At 35.2% G+C, this 17,056-nt stretch overlaps 2 protein-coding genes across 3 annotated transcripts; both read left to right on the forward strand.

Annotated features, from left to right (window-relative positions):
• Window positions 1-602: 602 nt before the first annotated feature.
• Window positions 603-3,127, forward strand: LOC114756314 (TMV resistance protein N-like). Its single transcript, XM_028945254.1, has 4 exons — window positions 603-1,087; window positions 1,202-2,222; window positions 2,335-2,613; window positions 2,695-3,127. Exons 1-4 carry the CDS (start codon window positions 603-605, stop codon window positions 3,064-3,066), a joined length of 2,157 nt encoding a protein of 718 aa, XP_028801087.1. The 3' UTR covers window positions 3,067-3,127.
• A 3,960-nt stretch (window positions 3,128-7,087) lies between these two features.
• LOC114756303 (structural maintenance of chromosomes protein 2-1) lies at window positions 7,088-16,655 on the forward strand. Of its 2 annotated transcripts, XM_028945239.1 has the most exons (22): window positions 7,114-7,157; window positions 7,259-7,576; window positions 7,842-8,522; window positions 8,713-8,856; window positions 8,946-9,236; window positions 9,326-9,511; window positions 9,593-9,757; window positions 9,851-9,910; window positions 10,130-10,192; window positions 10,509-10,600; window positions 10,975-11,071; window positions 11,787-11,903; window positions 12,049-12,267; window positions 12,670-12,810; window positions 12,887-13,054; window positions 13,126-13,310; window positions 13,420-13,513; window positions 13,589-13,677; window positions 13,776-14,001; window positions 14,944-15,018; window positions 15,617-15,745; window positions 16,426-16,655. In XM_028945239.1, the coding sequence occupies exons 2-21, from the start codon at window positions 7,259-7,261 to the stop codon at window positions 15,734-15,736; spliced, it is 3,531 nt and encodes a 1,176-aa protein (XP_028801072.1). In that variant the 5' UTR covers window positions 7,114-7,157; the 3' UTR covers window positions 15,737-15,745; window positions 16,426-16,655. The 2 variants fall into 2 exon arrangements, with proteins under 2 accessions (XP_028801071.1, XP_028801072.1); XM_028945238.1 differs by having other exon boundaries at window positions 7,088-7,576.
• The last annotated feature ends 401 nt before the right edge of the window (window positions 16,656-17,056 follow it).

Consider the following 17,056-nt stretch of genomic DNA (forward strand, 5'->3'; position numbering starts at 1 on the left):
CTTTTTCTTTTGCCGGAAAAAAAAAAAAAGAAACTTAAATGAAACCAGGCCAAGATGTGGAGATGATGAGAAGAACGAAACAGGGGAATCACTTCCACCTCTCGCCTTCCGAAATTTGATTCATCCTCTTACAAGTTAGAAACAAATTTGATTCATATGAAGCTTCTGAAATTGGAGATTTTTATTATTTATGGGCAAAATTTTCAATTTTTTATTCCGTGGAAATTGAAATTAAACTTCTGATTGAAAAATCACTTGTGGTAGTTCTAGATCATTAATTACAATATCTCATTAAACTTAAGTGCAAGCAGTAATGTAAGGTATGGACGAGATTGTTGTTGGGTCAAGAAGGAGTTGACAGCCATAAATGAGAGGCAGGGGGGATGCAAAAGCCATACACTTGCGTGGAAATTAGAAAGCCCTATTCATATCTCTTTCAGGGCAAGTTCCAAGAAATTTCCACATTAAAAATCCTCCCTTGCTTTCATTTTATTGTTCTCTTTCATCTGCAGACCCAACAAGAGATGTTCAGAAGCTCAGAGAGAAACATCGAGTCCACTGAGAAAGGCAGTTGATGATCAAGGCTAAAAGGTCATAGACACATGGAAAGCTTCATCAATGGATCATCATCAAGGCCGATCCATGTTTATATAAGTTTCAGAGGAGATAATGAAACTTGCAAGTTCACAGATAGGCTCTGGGCCGCTCTTGAAACTGACGATTTAAACACATTTTGGGATGACAAGAAGCTTGAGCTGGGTGATTCCATCTTTCTTCCCCGTCATTTCCTTAAACCAATTCGACAATCCAACATTTCTATTGTTGTCTTCTCCAAAAAGTATGCTTCATCCATATGGTGCCTTGAGGAGCTCTCAGAGATTGCTGCACGCATTCATGAACCACGATATACTGCTTTCCCAATTTTCTATGATGTCCATCCATCTGAGGTTCAAAACCAGAGTAACTCTTTTGAAACAGCTTTTGCTGAACATGAACAAAGGCTCACGGCAAATTTACGCAAGCTACACAATTGGAGGTCAGCAATGAAACAAGTGGCCGATCTCTTTGGTTGGTGTGTACCGCTAGAGTAAGTCATTAGTTTTTCCAAAATTTGGGAGTCTCAATAAGCAAATTATACTGAGATCTTCATGAAGCAACTGTTTATCAATTGGTGTTTTAATTTTGTTTTTCCTTTATGCAGGCCAGAGCCGCAAGTTATTGATGACATCATCAGGGAGGTCAAGAGAAAAATGCGTGAACTATTTTATGCTGATGTAGATCTAGTAGGGATGCAATCTCGAGTGAGAGAAGTAGAAGAACTTCTGGATTTGGGTTCAAAAGATGACACTAGAGTTGTGGGCATCTGTGGTATGGGTGGAGTAGGGAAGTCAACTCTTGCGAGAGTTCTTCATGACAGGATCTCTCATCATTTTGATGCTTCTTATTTGGTACTCAATGCCTTTGAGTTCGATAAGGCATTAATGCTAAGAAATCCCAAGAGAACTCTCATAGTTCTCGATTGTGTTAATATTCATATTATTTTAGGATTGGTTACTTCTGTAAGAGAAAACCAGTTAGTTGGAGGGAGTAGAATCATCATAACAACTAGAGATGAAGGAGTGCTTGGAATGTTTATGAAGTGTTATATTTATAGGGTTAAACTACTGACCAAGAACGAAGCTCTTCTATTATTTTGTAGAAACGCTTTCAAATGTGATTTTCCAATGAGAGGTTATGAGGAGCAAATAAATAGTGTGCTCCAATATGCTAATGGCCTTCCATTAGCAATTGTGGTAATGGGCTCGTTGTTATATAATACAAGAGTCTCAGAATGGAGATCTGCTTTGGTTGCTATCAAAAAGGCTGCTCTCCGTATTATCATGAATGTCCTCATAAAAAGTTTTGATGATCTGAATTTTGACGCCAAGCAGATGTTTCTAGACATTGCATGCTTTTTCACTGGGAAAGAGATTAAATTTGTGGAAGGAATTTTGGACAGTACTCAGCCAGTTTTATCTAGTTATGGCCATCGAGGGAAGTACTGTATGCAAATTTTGATCGAGAAGTCACTCATGACCATTATAGATCAAAAGGTACACATGCATGGTTTAGTGCAAGAAATGGGACGAGAAATTGTTCGGCATAGATTCCCTGGTAAGCCAGAAACGTGGAGCAGATTATGGGATTTTGATGATATTTATGATGTTACGCAAAGTGGCAGAGTAAGTTGTTATAAAATTTTTTTGTTTGGTTGAAACATTAATAAATAATGTACTAGAATTGAAGTAGTCTCATTTTGCATCATTTTTATACAAATGTGTTTATTATTAGCAGGCTAACTATAAAGTTGAAGCAATAGTCTTGGAGTTAGAAAATTCACATGGGAGTACATTGAGAGTTGAAGGTTTATCAACGATGCTCAATCTCAGACTACTCATATTTCGTAACGTGAAATTTTCTGGAGTTTTAAGGAGTCTTACAAGCAAGCTCCAATATATTTCATGGCACCAATATCCTTTCACATCATTACCATCAACTTTTGATCCATGTTTCCTAAGGGAATTGATTTTGACTGATAGCTGCATCAGATGCATATGGAATAATGCAAAAAAGGTACCTAATATTTATGGGCTAGTGTATGTGTGTAAAGTTTTCCATAAAAAACTTTAACCTTCGTTCTTGCATCATTTTCAGTTTTCGCCATATCAGCGATTCCCTTACTTGAGAAACTTGAATCTCGGTGGTTCCAAAGATTTAACCAAGATGCCAGATTTCCAAAATTCTTTCCCAAGTCTTGAGAGGTTGGATCTTGAAGGATGCGTTAAATTATCAAAGCTTGATGCGTCTATAGGTTATCTTTCAACGCTCAAATTCTTAAATTTGAGAAATTGTGTTAATCTTTTTAGTATTCCTAATCGCTTGTTCTCTTTACCCTCTTTAGAAGTTATAAATTTAGCTTGTTGCTCTACATTTGCGTATTGTTTGAAGTTTTGTCCTCCTGAGGAGCTTAGTGAAGGAGAAACTATTGAGCAATCGCTTTCATGGAAGAGACGGAAGCTACGTTAGAGAAGAAGTTATATAAGTGTATTTAGTATTGAGTAATACCATATCATTTATTAATCGTTAATTTATTCTTTTGTCTTTGGTATTGAGATTTAAAATTTTTAATATGTAGTTTTTTCAATGATAAACTTATTTTTTAAGAAAGTGTTAGTTATAAAATTATATTTATTTTGAATTCTATATCTATTAAAATAAAATATTAATTAAATATATAGAAATTTAAATTTAAATTTGGACCATCCAAGATAAATCTGGATGGTCCAAATTAAGATGAGCACTCCATATTCAAGCATGGAATGTACTCCCAAAAAAACACAGCTAGGTGGCGATTTAATGGAAATAAATTCTCTATTATTGCAAGCATTTCTTAGAAACAACAAATACAAGGCAGAAGGAATTAACAAATCTCTTATAGAATCTAGGTGGCGATTGACTCAACTGACACTCAGCACTTTCGTTGTATGATTATTCTTTCATTGCTGAGTTGCCTGATTCAACAGGAAATCTTAAATGTCTGCATTATTTGGACTTATAAGGGGCTAAAAGAAAGAAATTGCCGGATTCAATAAGTCAACTTTATCATTTACAAACATATTAAAGTTGTGGAAATGTTATGATTTAGAAAAGTTGCCCACTGATTTGCCTAAACTCATGAATCTGCGTCTATTTTGATTTTCGTCAAACCCTGAAAAGTTGTTCAAATTCCTGGACGCTTCATAGAAATCTTATCATCAGTTGAAAAAATTGAGCATATAACTAACTACCAATTCCTGCCTTGAACAGTTGAACTTTTCGGATTGAACCACTGTCGATAACTTCATTATTAATTAAAAGGGAGATAGAAGAAAAATGTGAGTCTCTCAAGTCTTCTACTCCACTACAGATTTATTCCCTAAGCTTCAGTTATTAATGTTGTACTTCTCTGGTTTTTAATACATGACCTAATCATTAAGTTGATTTTGATCTTAAATATAAAACCTATTTATCATATTTATCATGAAAACTCCCTCAACCATAATCAAGTAGAAGAGGGAAAATGGATATTAAGATATAGATGATTATAGTATTTTAGAAAAAACATATTATATTCTTATAATTAACTAACTTACTTAACTTTCTTAATCTAATCAAATTAGTTAAATATATCTTATATTAAAAACCGAAGGGGTACGTCTATAGCAATAATCTTTTAAATGATACAACGTCCGGTCCTTAATAGAAGAGTTCAATAACTAATTTATTAATATTAAGAAAATTAGTTAAATTAGTTATTTGTAATAAATAAGTATTGCCTTTACTAAAGTATTCTTGTTAGTCATCTCCGGTAGAATGAAAACTATCTAATACATGTAATCACTATAGGAACTATTTTGAGGAAAAACAAATAAACATGAGAGACAAATTTAAATTGATTGTGATATTATATTTAGAAACAAATTGAATTTCTATCTAGTTCTTATATTTAGAACCGGATATAGTCTTTGTTTTAGTAGAGGACACCATCACTCTGTGACACAATTGGATGATGAGTCTCTTCCTGATGCCGGACTGTTGCCCCCGACTCTCACTTCCCTTGCCTTCTCTAGCTGTTCACATCTGGGGAGGCTGGAACACAAAGTTCTTTGCCTCTTGTCCAATAATCTGAACTGCTTTGAAACCTCATGATTGTCTTAAACTTTGGATGTGTTTGGATGAAACAAACCGTGGTTTGGAAAAGTGATTCTGGAGAATAGATTCTGGAAAGAATAGATTTTATGAAAAAGTGATTTTGAGAAGTGAGAGTGTTTTGATAGTTGTTATCAGAAGCACTTTTTATATATACCAATTACTAAAAAAAAGACATAAGTTAATATGATAATTACAGAAAAAATAGATTTTATGATATATTTTAATTTGAAGGAATAAAATTGTTAATAATATATTTTTTATTAACATAATTAATAATACATAAGATAATATAATTAATAAATAATTAATATGTATATATATTTATAAAATATAAGATTAAATATATTTATAAAAAAATAACAAGATACATATCTTATAGGCTTTCACACTCTCCCTTTTTTCTCCAAAAGCAAAAAAATTTTGCTTTTTCCAAAACCATGGTTTTGGTTTTTGGGTGGGTGTTTGGGTGATTTATTCCCCAAACCATAGTTTGGGTCGAGTGTCACCCAAACACAGCCTTCAATACTTTCCCAAACGCAGTTCCAAAAGGAGAGCAGAGGCAAAGATTGGGCAAATATTTCTCAGATTGATGGTGATAGGCCAAGGTCACACTGATGTGATCATAGACCCTCGGGTTAGAAAGAAATTTCTCACTTGCTGACTTGTTTAATGGGCATTACTATGCTTATAGGTTACTCTTCTTATCCTAAACATAAGACTCATTTTACAAAGTAAATTACACTATAAAGTGGGTTTTATATTTAAAATCGAAAGAGTACAATTAGGACGTGTTTGGTATGAAGGATTTGGAGTGGAGGGGAGGGGAGGGGGGAAATAATTTTAATTATTTTTTCCTGATTGATAACACACAAATTTTAGGGAGGAGGAAAATTTTTTAAAAATTTTCCTTCCCCTCCCCTCCAAAATTGAGAGGATTTGGAGGGAAAGGGCAATATTTTACCATATTGTGACTATTATATCCATATTTTGTTATATGATAACTATTATGCCCATATCTTAAATAAAATGAGGGCAAAATGTTCATGTTAAAATATTTTTCCTTTCCTTTTCCTTATGAACCAAACAAGGTATTACTCCTCCGGTCCTTAATATAGGACTCAATTTTTGAGTTGGTTTTGGTCCTAAATATAAGACCCATTTTCCATATTTATCAATTTTCTCTAAATTACCCCTATGGATACTCCCTCAACCATAATCAAGTAGAAGAGGGAGAGAGGGTATTAAGAAAGATGATTATGGTGTTTTAGGAAAAATGTGTCACTTTTCTTATAATTAACTAACTTACCTAACTTCCTTAATCTAATCAAATTAGTTAAATGGGTCTTATATTAAGGACTGGAGGAGTATTAAAATTCCTCCCCTTCCCTCCCGTTTTATAAATCCAAACAGGGTAATATTAAAAGCCTTCCACTCCCATCTCCTCCATTAAAATCCCTCTCCTCTCTTTTTTCTTATTGAACCAAACAGAACCTTAATTATTTTTACCATACGGTTTTACTATGACCATTGTATTTAGAAATGGGCGAAACGGGTCCAAGTAGCAGACACAAAGGAAACAAGCGAGTTCGGATCATGTTCAACAATTTAACATGATTTGAGAACAAAATTAAAAATCAAAATCAAAATCATTATTATACCATATAATATAAATTTTACAAACCATTTTATTTAACATTTATTATTGTAGTTATTGTATATATTCTCTTCGCTTTTTATTATACGACAAATTATAGGAAAAAATAAGTTATAGGAAAAATATCAAAATTAAAAAAATTCTAAATCAGAATTTTCATAAAAATATGCTGTTATTTGTAAGTTAATTATTATCAAAACCTGTTAAAATTTTGTAACTAATCCTAATTTGAGATTTTGTATTTTCCACTATTTTTATTTGTCATTATCCCTAAGTTATACAGTGAAATACCAATTATATTTTCTTAAAATTGTTCCTATTCAGGAGAATATAATTAAAATTTCTTTTTCTTCTCCAGCAGAATATAATTAACATTTCTAAATGAATAGATTTAATTTTTTAAAATAAGATTATTCATTTATTACTTTTCTTTAAAAAAATACTTTATAATAAGAAAGGGGCATGGTACCTAGGATCCGGCCTCTTCGTATACTTTGGCTTTGGGTTTGACCTCCCGATGGAAGCCGGGTGTAGTCCCCGTTAAACGACCTCGTATTGAAGCCTCCAAATTTTCCCGCCCTTTTTTGTTTTTTCATTTCTGGCTCAGCTTGGAACGCCGGCTACGTCAAATTCAAAAAATTGAAAATCTATCCTCTTCTTCACTCGCTGCACAGCAACTCGCAAAAGCTAAGCGCCCGTTCCGTTTAGGGTTTCGATCTCCGAAATCCTTTCGCTTCTTCCATATATTCATTGAGATACCTCCAAGCCCAGGGTTCATAATTTCTGCTTTTTCCCTTTTGTATAAAATTTTCACCATTTTTCTGTAGGACTTATTTTTATTTTTCTTTCCTGCTACAACTCGCGGGTCAAGAGATGTACATCAAGGAAATTTGCTTGGAAGGCTTCAAATCGTATGCTACCAGAACTGTTGTTCCAGGTTTCGATCCCTACTTCAATGCCATCACGGGGTTGAACGGTTCCGGCAAGTCGAACATACTTGATTCGATTTGCTTTGTACTTGGGATCACGAATTTGCAGCAGGTGCGGGCTTCTAACCTTCAGGAGCTCGTGTATAAGCAAGGACAGGCAGGAATTACAAAAGCTACAGTGTCGATTGTGTTTGATAATGCGGACAGGAGTCGGAGCCCTCTTGGGTATGAAGACCATCCAGAGATTACAGTGACAAGACAGGTTTCTTTCTTTATTTTTAAGCCTGCCCCCTGATTCTGTTTGTTGATTTTTGTTTCGCTGCTTATAATGCTGTAAAAGGTGTTAGTTTGCCTTGTCTAGGCAGTGCAACGCGCCAATATCTTTGGCACAGTGATATTAAAAGGATCTGTTTTAGAATCACAGTTCGAACATGATGGTAGTTATTTGATTTGTTATTACATATTTAGCTAGCAATTTGCTGACTTCTCATTTGTACCCCATGGATGCGTTTGGGGGACGATGCCAGATTGTGGTTGGAGGAAGGAACAAATATCTGATCAATGGGAAGCTTGCCCAGCCTAGTCAAGTTCAAAACCTTTTTCATTCAGTGCAGCTGAATGTTAATAATCCACATTTTCTCATAATGCAAGGGCGCATCACCAAGGTTTTAAATATGAAACCACCAGAGATATTGTCGATGCTTGAGGAGGCCGCAGGGACAAGAATGTATGAGACGAAGAAAGAGGCTGCACTTAAAACACTTGAGAAAAAGCAGAGTAAGGTTGATGAGATTAATAAGCTTCTTGACCAGGAGATACTACCTGCCTTAGAGAAGTTAAGGAAAGAAAGGACACAGTACATGCAATGGGCTAATGGCACTGCCGAGTTAGATAAGCTGAGAAGGTTTTGTGTTGCTTACGAATATGTTCAAGCAGAGAGGATCAGAGACACTGCAGTGTTTGAGGTGGAACAAGTGAAGGCCAAGATAGCTGAGATTGATGACTCTACTAAGACCACAAAAGTGGAAGTACAGGCAATGGAGGCTAAAATGGCAAGGCTGGCAGCAGAAAAGGAAGAACGCATGGGTGGGGAAGTGAAATCTTTGTCAGACAAAGTAGATGCACTTTCACAGAATCTCGTGAGGGAGACATCTATACTAAATAATAAAGAGGACACTCTGAGAAGTGAAAAATCCAATGAAGAAAATGTAAGTTAGATTTGGCTTTATCCTTTAAACTATTTGATACATTTCCTGCTGGCCTCGATTTCAAGATGTTGTTAATTTTAATGCTGTTCTGTTTTATAATTTGCCATTTGGAAAACTTAACAATGACCTCACTTGATAATTGTTATTGTACAATGACCTCACTTGATAATTGTTATTGTGATGTTTTAAGATTGTTAATAATATTGAAGACTTGAGGCAATCTGTTGAAGAGAAGGCCTTAGCTGTCAAAAAGGCTGAAGAGGGGGCTGCTGATCTGAAGAGGAGAGTTGACGAACTTTCTAAGAGTTTGGAGGACCATGAAAAGGAATACCAGGTAAAAAGATGATTATATTGGCATAATTTGTTGTCTAGCAAGAGTCGTCAATTCAGGACTTTGATCCTCATCCTTGAAACTATTGACAGGGTGTATTAGCTGGGAAGAGCAGCGGAAATGAGGAGAAATGCTTAGAGGATCAGCTAGCTGATGCAAAGATAGCAGTTGGGAATGCTGAAACAGAAGTGAAACAAGTAAAAACTAAAATTAGTCACTGTGAAACAGAACTGAAAGAGAAAACACATCAATTAAGGTCAAAACAGGAAGAAGCTACTGCTGTAGAAAATGAGCTAAGTGCTAGAAAGAAAGATGTGGAGACTGTGAAGATGCAATTGGGGTCATTTAGTTATAAAGATGGCGAGATGGAATCTTTGCAGAAGGTTAGGCAGGCATCTCTCCTAATTTCTTTACCATTCAAATATTTTCTAATTTTTCATTTAAATAAATATATACGTTAAACAAACTTAAGGAGCGCGCATCTGAGATGGAGTCAGTGCAAAAGTGGAAGGATGAAATACGCAAGCTTTCAGCACAATTAGCAAATGTTGAGTTTACATACCGTGACCCAGTCAAAAACTTTGATAGGTCAAAGGTCAAAGGTGTGGTTGCGAGACTCATCAAAGTAAAGGACAGGGCTGCAATGACCGCCTTGGAGGTTAGACAACTTGGTATCTTTATGCCCACGTTTTAAGTGGAAAACTATATATATTGACCCTTTTGATTGAATCTTTTTTAGGTGACTGCTGGTGGAAAGTTGTTCAATGTTGTGGTTGACACAGAAAATACTGGAAAACAGCTACTGCAGAATGGTGATTTAAGAAGAAGAGTGACAATTATACCTTTAAACAAAATTCAATCTCATACTGTTCACTCTAGAATCCAACAAGCTGCTTCTAGATTGGTTAGTCACAGCATTTCTTTTCCTTTTGGTGCATCTTGGTTTCATGATTGTTTAACCATTTTTTGCTGAAAATTATTGTTACTTTAATTTAAGGTTGGTGAGGACAATGCCGAGTTGGCACTTTCTTTGGTTGGTTATGAAGAAGAATTGAAGGTATGCTTCTTTGAATTCATATAGTATCCTGGTCAAGTGAAACATCGGTCCTAAAAGCTACTCTCATTGTCATTTCAAGTTATTTTTCTTGATCTTTTCGTCAAGTTTTATTTTATTGCATCTGATTAGCTGTCAAAACTTATATAGATTATTCGTTTTTTTTTTACACCTTATATTAATATTAATTATTACTGTTCTTTTTAATGGCATTTGTTACAGAATGCGATGGAATATGTATTTGGTTCTACCTTCGTTTGCAAAAATACTGATGCTGCTAAGGAGGTAATGATCATGTTTGCCACTGTGATTATCATGAGCGGCATACATTCTGGTCGTAATACTTGACTGTTGTCTGTTTCTTATATACGTTGGATTTTAGACATTCATAATCTTGGTTCTTTCTTTGCACTCTATTATGGATTATTTATTCATGACAACTTGATTATTTGTTCTTATCAATGAGCATTGAGCAACTGTTTTCCCTATTATTACTGATGGTTATTATTTTAAAAAGGTGCTCAGTATTATCCATGTGACCTTTTCTAACCCACCTATAGAGTTGCTCAGTTTTCCTTGTGCTTCGTTGATCTTATACTAGGTGGCATTTAATCGGGAGATTCGAACCCCCAGTGTCACTCTTGAAGGAGACATATTTCAGCCAAGTGGTCTTTTGACCGGTGGAAGCCGAAAGTATGGCACTGCCTTGTTTTCATTGATTTATGTCTGGATTTTGCAGTAGTATCTTATTGACTTATTATACTTTCAATGAGAGCTTCATAATGGAAATCAGATAACATTTGACGCATTTGCAAAATTTTGTATTTTCTCCATGATTTCTGTTTTCCACAATACAAGTGAGGCGATCAGTCAATTAGCATTTGAATGCTTGCATCTGTATATCTTCTATCATTTCTAGATAGTGCTAGGTAACTAGGTAATTTAGCTTCACATTGTAGGCTAGTCAATCAGCATCTCAATGCTTGCATCTGAACATCTTTTACCATTTTTATATACTAATAGATGATTAGGTAATTTAGCTTCACAGTATAGGCTTATTGTGGCAGGGGTGGCGGCCAACTTTTAAGGCAACTTCATGATTTAGCAGAGGCTGAATCAAAACTTGCAATACATCAAAGAAGGCTATCTGACGTTGAGGCAAAGGTATGCCCTGAGTGAATAAACTAGACAATGATAATCTTGTGATATTCATGGAATTATATAGTAGGCATATTACAGGCGTGTTTGGTGGAAGCATTAAACTCTTTACCATTTAGTGTTTGATACTGTTAACCTAGTTTCTGAAGTGAAACTTATTAAATCTCCATATTGAAGTCATCCCTTCTGTGATACAAGCTGCCATATATTTCCGCCTTGTTTCATGCAATTTGTACGCAGTGGTTGGCACCTGTTTCTGCTTAATAGATGGATAGAAGAATAGATAGGTAGACAGTCGAGAAAGAAGGGAGAGAAACTGACTCAATCCAATCTTCCGAAAGCCTGATTACATTCTATCTAAAGACCACTAATTTATAGCCATGGTTATTAACAACTTACCCCTCTAAATACTTAACTACCCTTGATTGACTCCCTCATTTATTTATAACTGCGTATTTATGGTCATGGTCATTAACAATTGTGAGTAATGATTTTATTTTTGAAAGATTATTATGCATTTATGAGAGCATAATCACTATATTATGCTCTAATAGTTTGTAAAGACTAGTTAATATTGATTGTTATCGAGGGTTCTTTGTGGATTGTTTGATTTTTGGTGATCTTGTGTAGTCTTGTTACCTTAGTGTGCTGACTTATATACGAACTCAGTTTGAGGATATTTCTTTCTTTTCTTAATTGGCTTTCTATCTTGAAATAACAGATTACAAAGCTTCTTCCTCTTGAGAAGAAATGGAAAGACCTCAAAACACAGTTGGAACTTAAGTCATATGATCTTTCATTGTTTCAAAGCAGAGCTGAGCAAAATGAGCATCATAAGGTTTGGCTTTTTCCTTTCATTACAGAAATTGATTCATAAAGGCTGTGATTTTACCTTGATTCCGTTTTATTGTAAAATTTTTAATTTTCCTCAATGTTATTTATCTTTCTCACTTCGCTTCCTCTCTACTTTTTTGCCTTTGTAGCTTGGGGAACTAGTGAAGAAGCTTGAGCAAGAACTTGCAGAAGCAAAATCTGCAGTCAAGGAAAAGCAAATTATTTATGAAAACTGTGTCAAGACTGTTTCATCGCTTGAGAAATCAATTAAAGAACATGATAATAATCGTGAAAGTAGGCTAAAAGACCTGGAGAAGAAGATAAAGTCATTCAGATCCCAGATGCAGTCATCTTTAAAAGATCTTAAGGTTTGTTTAAAGTTCCAAAGGTTTATGATTATTGTTTGTGACTTCTTTGAGTTAAACTATCTATCTTGATTTATCCCAAGTCTCCGTCCAATGTCCTCAAAGAGTTGCGCTTTTGGAACTTATGCTTGGAAGTCATTAATTCAAAACTGGCCAAGTGGAAGGATGGGGTTTACGCTGACCAATAAGTCTAGTAGTTTTAGGCAACTTGTGATTAATAAAGAAATGGAAGAACATATCTCAGCATTTGAATTTCAGATGAATGGGGAAGTAATAGGAAGTTGAGATGAGATTTTAATACTTTTGTTTTTCTCCCGATAAAGATGGCTGTTAAAATAATCTCTGCAGCAATTATTACTTGATGGGTTTTGTAATGCCTCCTTACATGATTTTGTTTGATGTTAGGGACATGATAATGACAAGGAGAGACTTGTAATGGAAATGGAAGCTGTTATTCAGGAGCGTGTGTCCTTGGAAAATCAATTAACTTCATTAAGGACACAAGTTCATAATCTTGAATCAGAAGTAGAAGAACAAAAAATAAAGGCAAGTATTGCGTTTATTTTGGTATGTTCTTTGTTCTCTACAGATTAATTTGTGTCCTTACTCTTCTAAATTGTAGGTTGCTGCTGCAAGGACCGATCATGATCGGGTTCATTCAGAGCTAAATTCAGTTCGCCTAAAAATGAAGGAATGTGACATGGAAATAAGTGTTATCATGAAGGAGCATAAAGTACTTGAACAAAAACTCAGTGAAAATAATCTTGAAAGGAAGAGAATGGAGAATGAGGTACTTGTTTTAAAATCGTTTTCATTACACCTTTAAAAATCATATGCTAAACAACTTTCCTACTCTTCAAGGTAAAACGGATGGAGATGGAACAAAAGGACTGTTCGGTCAGGGTAGAGAAACTGATAGAGAAGCATGCATGGATTGCTTCTGAAAAACAGCTGTTTGGCAAAAGTGGGACTGATTATGATTTTTCTTCTCGTGATCCCAGTAAAGCAAGGGAAGAACTTGAGAAGCTACAAGCTGAGCAGTCTGGGTATGGGTCTTTGAGAATCTGTCCTTTATGTTACTAGAATTGATCCACACCCTTTCGTACTATTGCCTTCCATGAAACAAAATAATTTTCCCCTTGCTCCCTTATGAAGGCTTGAGAAAAGGGTGAACAAGAAAGTCATGGCGATGTTTGAGAAGGCAGAGGATGAGTATAATGATTTGATGTCCAAGAAAAACATAATTGAGGTTGTTTACCCAGTCTGTTTCAACAACCTTATACCTGTCTTGCATATATTCTCATTCTGTTATTATCTTGCTTAGAATGACAAGTCTAAAATCAAGAAGGTGATTGAAGAGCTAGATGAGAAGAAAAAGGAAACACTAAATGTTACCTGGGTTAAAGTCAACAAGTGAGTATACTTTGCAATTGTCTAGTTGAAAGATTTATCTGATTGCCCTCTTCTATATGAAGCCGGTTAACTCTGATATTTTTGTTCTGTTTGTTCAGGGACTTTGGATCCATCTTTTCTACTTTGCTTCCGGGGACAATGGCGAAGTTAGAACCTCCGGAAGGTTGCAGTTTTCTTGATGGTCTTGAAGTTCGCGTTGCATTTGGGAGCGTGTGGAAACAGTCCCTCTCAGAACTAAGTGGTGGTCAACGATCACTCCTCGCACTTTCTCTGATTCTCGCACTGCTTCTTTTCAAGCCTGCTCCAATTTACATCCTTGACGAGGTATGCTTCACATGAATTGTTTATAGCTTTTACTCGCCTAGACCTAGTTGACATGGGTTGCTTGAATATTCAAAGAGACCATAATACTGGCAATTGGTTTGGCCTGTAATATTTGCCATAGACAGAAAAACTTGAACCTATTGGTGTTTGGAATTTGAAAAAAAAAAAAAAATTAAAAAGAAATAACAAGAAGACTTGAATCCGAATTCCGAATCATTTTATTAGACGAAGAAGAAATGTGAACAAGGCTAGGATTTTCCGCTACAGAGCAAGATCATCAATAATTCTTTTATTTATAATTCTATAGAAGTGGAAATTCCAAGAATAATACTTATTTTTAATTATTATAAAATAAAAATGGGAACATTATGCAAAGTATATAACTGGTAAACATGAGGGGAAGAATCTGAAAAAGATTTCCCAATCCCCTGGCTCCAAAGCCGTGAGGAAGAGCCGTTTCCAACTTCAAGGGAAATCAAAGTTAAAATGGATGTGCTTAAGATATAGCCTTCTAGGGAGTTGCATGGATAGCCTTGATCGCATTCTTAGCGTCCCGAATATCCAGTGAACTCCACCTGCCATGCGCCATAAAGAATCAGGCTCCAGAAGAAACTGGCGGCCATTTAGCCAAACCCATTTGCTTTCTCATTTCACTATCCTTAACTGCTTCATTTGCTACCAACAGAAGAAAAAAGGGGAAAAAAAGAGAATATTTCCATGTCCTGCTACAAATGCACTTTGGTCTGAACATAACATTAGAAATTCCATGTTTTGAAATTTTGATCGTACCATCTTGGAGTACTTCTAATTTTTGCCCCTTACATAATGCTTGTGCTTGTGCAGGCATAATTCGTTTTTGTTTCTTTTATGTTTGGTTTCCCGCGACTCTTAATTTTGCACCTGTTATTATTTTAGTTATACTAATTGTTGAATTGGTGGCAGGTTGATGCGGCACTTGATTTAAGCCACACACAAAACATAGGGAGAATGATAAAGACCCACTTTCCTCACTCCCAGGTAATACGGTTGATGGAGGCGCTACGGTATCAGTTTTCTTTATTTCATGCAATACTTTCCGTTTCAATTTCAAGAAACTCCTTGAGATTTACATCATAAAATTTTTGTTGTTGAAATCACCGAAGGGGAAAAAAAAAAGAAGAGAATCTTGTGAGGGGTTCAATGTTTATTCCCCTGAATTTACACTATAGCACAACCCCACCATGTATATTTCGGCTTGCCACTCTTTTTCGCACCTACTATGCACCCAAAAGTTTGCATGACGGTATATCTTCATTTTGAGATATTAATTCTTCAAAGGACATGATAATCGGATAACTGATAAGATATGACAATAAACTCAAGTGGAGTATCAAATATGTGGATGTTGTTGATTCTTATTTTTTGTTCACATCATGAGGGCTGAATTCTTGACTTTTGCCCACCCCACCCTTTCAAATCCTCGCTACCTGAGCTAGCTTTAGGTGGTAGGGTGTTGCTGATTCTTATCAAATGTATACAAACAATCACGTGTAACCAGACACATCTTCCTCTCTTCCTCTATGTATCCATGCATGTGGAAGTGTAACCATGTCTCTTTATGTTCTTTGGTTTGCAGTTTATTGTGGTTTCACTGAAGGAAGGGATGTTCAATAATGCAAATGTTCTCTTCCGGACAAAATTTGTGGATGGTGTCTCAACGGTTCAGCGAACTGCAACAGCTAAGCAGAGCAAGTGATATATTGAGGGTACTAGTTTGCATTCTATAAATCGTCTCTACTTATAACATGAGAAATTGAGTTTTAGTTTGATCTGTTGAAGATAAATACCTTTCCTTGAGAATAGGAAGATAGTGGGGGTCTTTAGTTATTTGATTTCGTAAACTATCCATTCTATTAGATGACCCGGATAGAATGATTATCCATAATCCTTAAACAATCCATCTGCTAAATCATTCCCCTAACCTACAACCCTGCAGAAGTATTGTCGAATGAATAGGATTAAATTTAGACCAATTTTTAATGGATTTTATGCATGGAATATGGATATTCTTAGGATACATCCACTGCTGGCCAAGTTAAAACTGCCTACTCACATCTTCTTAAGAAGGCAAACTTTGTCTGATCTTCTTCCTAATTAAGAGTTAAGACCATAGCTATGTTATTTCAATTCTGAATCATTGTGGACATAATTTTTATTTTTCATGTGCATGTCCATTTGTTCTTTGGTGGGTTCAAAAACCCAAAACATGAAGAAAGCGACAAGAGAATAGGAGTTTACTAGAATTGTTATTTGATTTTCGATGTCTATTTCTCAATTATGAACCGCTTTGGGCGTTCATATGATCAAATTTCAGATTAACTATATATAATAATATTAATGCATACTCTCACTACCGGATAATTTGTACTTCTGATTTATGTTCAGATGGACACCTGTAGCAATTGAAGCCCTGTGATGTGAAGCTGTGTATAGAAGCTAGAAAGGACAAAACATGTTTGAACCAGTGTATGTAATGTTATTATACATTTGAATGCTCAGTTAATCTGTATAAAATTTGTATGACCCAGGACATAAAGCCTCCTTATGAGAGAGTTTATTTATGTTGCCTAATTTAGTTCTGGGTCCTCCTGTTTCTCAATGTTACTCTAGAATCTAGAGAATTGTTTCGATGTAATGGGAGATGCATTATTATATCTAAATAAGTGGGTAATGTTATTTTCAACGAACTCATCATCAAGTGATTGGGAAAAAAAAAAAAGGTCCGTCACTTCATGTTTAAGTTGCTTCTATTTCTGATCAATTTGTAGATTGAATTCCTCAATAAAAAAATATTTAACGGTTTCTAATGTGAACCAATATTTATGAAGACTAGTTTTGCATTGAGGCTAATAATGTGAGGGTATTGTGTGATTTTTCTTTGACAATCTTGTTCGTTCATTTACTTCAACTTGGAGCATCTTCCGTTTCAAAGATCAGAATTGAGATTAGGGTGAAAGAATCGTAAATTTGTTACGGGCTTACCGCAGCAGGTGCTTTTATCTAATCTATTTAAAAT

The sequence above is a fragment of the Neltuma alba genome, unplaced genomic scaffold (assembly GCF_004799145.2).
Source record: "Neltuma alba isolate B1F8T4 unplaced genomic scaffold, ASM479914v2 tig00010386_pilon, whole genome shotgun sequence".
Lineage (NCBI taxonomy): Eukaryota > Viridiplantae > Streptophyta > Magnoliopsida > Fabales > Fabaceae > Neltuma > Neltuma alba.

Coding starts and splice junctions, on each gene's coding strand:
- LOC114756314 (XM_028945254.1), top strand. CDS start 603: ATGGAAAGCTTCATCAATGGATCATCATCAAGGCCGATCCATGTTTAT. Junction 1,088..1,201: donor GGTTGGTGTGTACCGCTAGA/GTAAGTCATTAG, acceptor TCCTTTATGCAG/GCCAGAGCCGCAAGTTATTG. Junction 2,614..2,694: donor TATGGAATAATGCAAAAAAG/GTACCTAATATT, acceptor CATCATTTTCAG/TTTTCGCCATATCAGCGATT.
- LOC114756303 (XM_028945238.1), top strand. CDS start 7,259: ATGTACATCAAGGAAATTTGCTTGGAAGGCTTCAAATCGTATGCTACC. Junction 10,193..10,508: donor ATACTGATGCTGCTAAGGAG/GTAATGATCATG, acceptor ATCTTATACTAG/GTGGCATTTAATCGGGAGAT. Junction 11,904..12,048: donor AGCAAAATGAGCATCATAAG/GTTTGGCTTTTT, acceptor TTGCCTTTGTAG/CTTGGGGAACTAGTGAAGAA.